At 57.0% G+C, this 5,524-nt stretch overlaps 2 protein-coding genes across 2 annotated transcripts; one reads left to right on the forward strand and one right to left on the reverse strand.

Moving 5' to 3' along the window:
• Nucleotides 1–2,110: 2,110 nt before the first annotated feature.
• ENH_00084130 (hypothetical protein, conserved) lies at nucleotides 2,111–3,772 on the forward strand (the record flags this gene model as incomplete). Its single annotated transcript, XM_013577929.1, has 1 exon — nucleotides 2,111–3,772. The coding sequence occupies one exon, from the start codon at nucleotides 2,111–2,113 to the stop codon at nucleotides 3,770–3,772; it is 1,662 nt and encodes a 553-aa protein (XP_013433383.1).
• ENH_00084140 (hypothetical protein) lies at nucleotides 2,536–3,363 on the reverse strand (the record flags this gene model as incomplete). The annotated part of the gene is made up of 1 exon (XM_013577930.1): nucleotides 2,536–3,363. One exon carries the CDS (start codon nucleotides 3,361–3,363, stop codon nucleotides 2,536–2,538), a length of 828 nt encoding a protein of 275 aa, XP_013433384.1.
• Nucleotides 3,773–5,524: the final 1,752 nt, after the last annotated feature.

Here is a 5,524-nt window from a genome sequence, read left to right on the forward strand (position 1 = left end):
GTCCATTAATACCATTTTAGCCGAAGTCCAAAGGGTTTCCAGAAACCCTAAACCCTAAACCCTAAACCCTAAACCCTAAACCCTACTTTCTAGACGGTAAACCCTGAACCCTCTACTCTATGCCCTAAACCCTAAACCCTTTACTCCAATCTCTCAAACCCTAAACCCTAAACCCTAAACCCTTAATCCTAAGCTTTAAGATATAAAGTTATCCGCTGAAGCTCAAACCCTAAACCCTAGGCTGGATTTGTCAGTTGTTAATTTGTGAACCCTAGGGTTTTGCAGCAGCTGCAGCAGCAGCTGATTGTGTCTTTTTGAAATAATTAAAAAAGAATTAAATGGATTTAATTATTTTTTAAAATAAAAAAGAAAAAAATAAAATCTGGAAGCAGCAAATCAAAAGAGACACAAAATCAAATTTCTACTTTTCTTCTTCCCTTTGCCATCCTGTTCTAGTTGCTGCTGCTGCTGCTGCAGCTGTTGCTGCTGCAGCTGCTGCTGCTGCAGCTGCTGCTGCTGCTGCTGCTGCAGCGGCGGTGGCCGCACTTTCGCCCGCAGCAGCAGCAGTAGCAACTGCAGCAGCAGCAGCAGCAGCAGCAGCAAACTGGTTTGCCTTGCTGCAGCTGCTGCCAGCAGCAAGAATAACAGCTCACAGCAAAACGTAAACCCTAAACCCTCATCTTGTCGAAAAACCCTCAAAAGCAGTTCAACAGCAACTGCCTAGGGTTTAGAATTTAGGGTTTAGGGTTTGGGGCTGCTTGCTTTGGATTGCGGCTGCACATCCTCACGCCTAGGGTTTAGGGTTTAGGGTTTAGGGTTTATGGGTTTAGTTTGGCAAAGCCGATAACTGCAGTGCGGCACTCTGCTGCTGCCAGCTGCAGCAGCAGCAGCAGTGCAGTAGCAGCTGCTGCTGCTGTTTGCTGCTGCTGCTGTCTCCAACTAGCTGCCTCTAGCCGCTGCTTGTTGCTGCTGCCAGCTGCTGCTGCTAATGGCTTCTAGTTTCTGCAGCAGCAGCAGCAGCAGCAGCAGCAGCAACAACGGCAAGCTATGCTCGCTGCAGCAGCAGCAGCAACAGCAAGCTATGTTTGATGCAGGAGTTGCAGCAGCAACGGCAAACTTGTTTGCATCCGCAGCAGCAGCAGCAGCAGCAGCAGCAGCAGCAGCAGCAACTGCGATCGCTGCAGCAGCAGCAAAACCAGCGAAGAGTTTCCGTGTTGTTTTCTGTCTCTTGCTCGAATTCGATTAATTTCAAAAGCATTTTAAAAGAAAAAGGAAAGACAGGGCAGCAAAAGAAGCAAACGCAGCAGCAGCAGCAGCAGCAGCAGCAGCAGCAGCAGCAGGGCTTTGTTGACCGGCGCAGCAGCAGGCCTGCTTGCGCCCAGCTGTCTGTACACCCTAATCGCCTTCACTTCTGCCACTTTTTCTCGTTTTACCTCTTAAGCATTCATTTAAATCTATTTGAAATTAGAAGACAGGAAAAGATGCTGCTGTTAGACGCAAACGGGGGCCCTGGGGGGGCCCCCGCTGCTGCTGCTGCTGCTGCTGCTGCTGCTGCTCGCTGGCTGCGGCGCTGCTGCTGCGCGTTGCGCGCGCTGCGGCCAGCTGCTTTGAATTGTTCTTTTTTAGTTTGAAGAATTCCATTTGATTTATTTTAAATACATTTCAGGGATTGCAGCCCCGGGAAGGCTCAGAGAGAGCAGCAGGCGCTGCTGCTGGACCGCCACCGACAGCAGCGGCACTGCAGCAGTGCTGCAGCAGCAGCAGCAGCAGCAGCAGCAGCAGCAGCACGTAACTTCCTAGTTTATCATTTATCATTCTTAGAACTCCGAATTTCACCTTTGTCTTCTCTCCGAAGAAGTCAGGAAGGGAAGGGGCGCCAGAAGGCAGCAGCAGCAGCAGCAGCAACGGAGGCAGCAGCAGCAGCGCCTGCAGCAGCAGCAGCAGCAGCAAGACTTCCACGCAGACAGACCTTGGCCCCACCCGCCGCTGCGTCTCCCCACTTCCTGCTCCAGGCAGCTCAGCTGTGGGGGGCCCTTCACCTCAGCAGCAGCAGCAGCAGCAGCAGCAGCAGCAGCAGCAGCAGCAGCAGCAGCAGCAGCAGCAGCAGCAGATGGACGGAAAGGCTGCGCGGGGCCCCAGCCCCTGCAACCAGTGCTGCGAGTGTTTGGCCCCAGTGCGCTGCATAATAGACCAGCACGAAGTGGAGATAATCCCCGCTTCAGCCCGCAGCAGCAGCAGCAGCAGCAGCAGCAGCAGCAGCAGCAGCAACAGGAACTTGCTGTACACCGCCAGGGGCGCCTCCAGCGGCGACTCCACCACGCGCACCTTCGGCAGCTCCTACAGGCAGCAGCAGCAGCAGCAGCGGCAGCAGCAGCAGCAGCAGCAGCAGCAGCAGCTCTCCAGCAGGGCCGCAGCCCCACTTCCGGGGGGCCCCCAGGGGGCCCCCGCAAGTCTCTTCTGGGGGGCCCCCCAACCCTCTGCTGCTTCTCCTTTGCCTTCTGTCTCTTTTGAGGGCCCCCTGAAAGACCCTGGGAGCTACCGCAGCGCTGCTGCTGCTGCTGCTGCTGCTGCTGCTGCTGCTGCTGCTGGCTTGGGCGGGGGCAGCAGCAGCAGCAGCAGCAGCAAACAAAGGCCCAGGGACTCTGCTGCCCCCAAAGTGCCCCTCATCAATCTGCAGCAAATGCAGCAGCACGAGGCCCCCCCCCCGGAGCTGCTGCTGGACAGCAGCAGAGGCCCAATATCTGCGGAGTCCAGTCCCTTCAAGCCTTGTCCCCCCACAGCAGCAGCAGCAGCAGCAGCAGCAGCAGGTGCTGCAGCAGCAGCATTAGCAGCAGGTGCTGCAGCAGCAGCACGTGCCGCTGCCGTGACAGGTGCTGCTGCAGCAGCAGGTGCTGCTGCTGCAACAGGTGCTGCTGCAGCAGCAGGAGATGCTGCTCCAGCAGGTGGTGCTGCTGCAGCAGGTGCTGCTGCTGCAGCAGCACCTGCTGCTGCTGCAGCAGGTGCTGCTGCTGCTGCAGCAGCTAACCTGCCAGGGAAAGGGCCCGGCGAGCAGCTGAGGGGCCCCCCTTTGTTGACTTTTTGCTTTTCTTCTTCTTTGTCTCCTTCGTCTCCTCCCAAGGAAAGTCCCGGGAGAAGGGCCCCCTGCAGCAGCAGCAGCAGCAGCAGCAGCGGCAGCAGCAGCAGCAGCCGCAGCAGCTGCAGCAGCTCCCCGCAGCACTGCAGCAGCGAAGCCGCAGGCCCACAAAAAGCAGCAGAGCAAGACCCCAGCAGCAGCAGCAGAAGCAGCAGCAGCAGAAGCAGCAGCAGCAGCAGCAGCAGAGGCAGCAGCAGCAGCAGCAGCAGCAGCAGCAACAGCAGCAGCATGGAAGGAGACAGTCCCTTCTCTGTCAGCAGCTCGGCCTTTTCCGCAGCTAAAAGCTGCCCCCATCCTCGCCCAGGGGCTTGGCTATCAGTTCACTTGGGGGGCCCCCCAGAGGGGCCCCCAGTAGCCCCCTCGGGGGCCCCCTCAAGGGCCCCCTCGGGGTCCCCCCAGAGGGCCCCCCAGGGGGCCCCCCAGGGGGCCCCCCAGGGGGCCCCCCAGGGTACGAAACTGGTGTCAGGGAGCAGGGGGGCCCCTGTCTCTGGGGGCCCCCCTTCAGGCGTTTGCTGCTCCCTCAACTTTGCTGCTGACAGCTTCCCTTTGTTGGGGTTGGATTTCTTATATGAGCAGCAGCAAGTGGGGGGCCCCTTGGGGGCCCCAGGGGCCCCCCAGGGGCCCCCCAGGGGCCCCTAGGGGCCCCCCAGGGGCCCCTAGGGGCCCCCAAGGGGCCCCTGGGGCCTCCCAGGGGCCCCTAGGGCCTTTCGAGCTCCTCTTTTGCTGCAGCCCTTTTATTTTGAAATGGGGATTTGCATTGCACGCGGGAAGTCAAGATGGGGCCTGCTGCTGCTGGAGGAAGCAGCAGCAGCAAGAGTAGCAGCAGCAGCAGCAGCAGCAGCAGCAGCAGCAGCAGCAGCAGGGTGGCGGTTTCAGCGGAGCCAGCTGCTGCCAGCGAGCCTTCAGGGGGGCCCCCCAGCCCCGACTGGGGGCCCCCATTTCAAGATTTGTGGAATTAAAAATAAAAAGAAAAAATAAAATAAATCTGCAGCAACTTCGAAACTGCTGCGGGGCCCTTGAGGGGCCCCCAGGTGACCCTGCGCAGACACCCCAGCCACTCTGCCAAAGTCTTGCGGGATATCTATCAATGCGGTTCACGAATTCACTGAGTCTTGCTGCAGCAGCAGCAGCAGCAGCTGCTGCTGCTGCTGCTGCTGCTGCTGCTGCAGCGTTTGTCTGTCAGTAGCTGCTATCGCCGCCATGTGCGAAGTTCTTTGTATCTGTTTTGTTGTTTGAAGATCGCCAACTCGATCAAATTGTTTTCCAAAGACAAAAGAAGTAAACTTAAAGTCTGCAGCGCAGCAGACAGCAGCAAACTCGTAGGCAGGCAAAGACTTAGCTGCAAACTCCAGCGGTGCAGCTGCGCGCTGAGGTCCACTGGTCACCTGCGGTTTCCTCTCGAAGGGGGGGCTTTTCTGTCTCGAAAAGTACCTTCTGAAATAAAAAGGAAGTATTTGATTTCTTCAGACTTGCAGCTGCTTTGCGCATGCAAGTTTGCGCTTGAAAGGAACGAAAAACGTGAACGAGGGTTCATGTTCAAGATTCTTCTCAGCACGAAGCGCCCAGTTGCTGCGCAGCTCCGGCAGCCATCTTTAGACCAATAAAAAGTACTTTTAATTCTGTGCAAGAGGCAAGAAAGGCGAAATTCGCAAATGAAAAGAAAGTGGCGCGCTCTAGACGTTCAGCTTTCGCGTGCAGATTGCCGGGAGCTGCATGTACACCCCAGCGCTCGGCAGTTCGGGCGAAAGTTTTTAGCGGAAAGCGCGGTTTAAAAAGGCGATCTCTTCGGCAAATTGAAAGCAAATATGTATTTCTTTGTAAAAATAAGGGAAATAGCTCAATTGGAGCAGCAGCAGCAGCAGAAAAAGAAGCACCTTTAGGCCTGCCAGGCCAGGGCTGTGGTCGGCGGTGCAGCCGAGGGCATTTCAAGTTCCCGCCCCGATCTCTCCCGCTGCCTTAATTTATGGACTTAAATGAAATATTTCAAAGTTGAAATTTGCGGATTTTGTCTTCGATTCGGGAGAAGTGCCCCCTCAGACTTGAAATGCCGAACTTGCAAACCAGCACCTGGCTCTAGCGGCCGCGTGCAGAAGCTCCCCGTGAGTCCATTAATTCGCATTTTTCCTCTTTTCAGACTTTCACAGAGTTTTGCTGCAGGTTTTATTTCGGACTTCGCCTCCAGAGGGCCCTGCAAGGTCCACTTTGCATGCAGCGGGGGCCCTGGGCCGGGGCCGCTCCGCAGCTGGCGAGAAGTCCGGCAGCTGAGGCTTTTCTGCTGCCGATGCTGCAGCAGCTGCCCGCTGCTGCTGCTGCTGCTGCTGCTGCTGCTGCTGCTTGAGCCTGCAGCACCGCAACACAACAACCCCACCAGTTTTTGCTGAGCCCCCCGCC

This window comes from Eimeria necatrix, genomic scaffold (genome assembly GCF_000499385.1).
Source record: "Eimeria necatrix Houghton genomic scaffold, Enh_scaff955, whole genome shotgun sequence".
NCBI classification, from domain to species: Eukaryota; Apicomplexa; class Conoidasida; order Eucoccidiorida; family Eimeriidae; genus Eimeria; species Eimeria necatrix.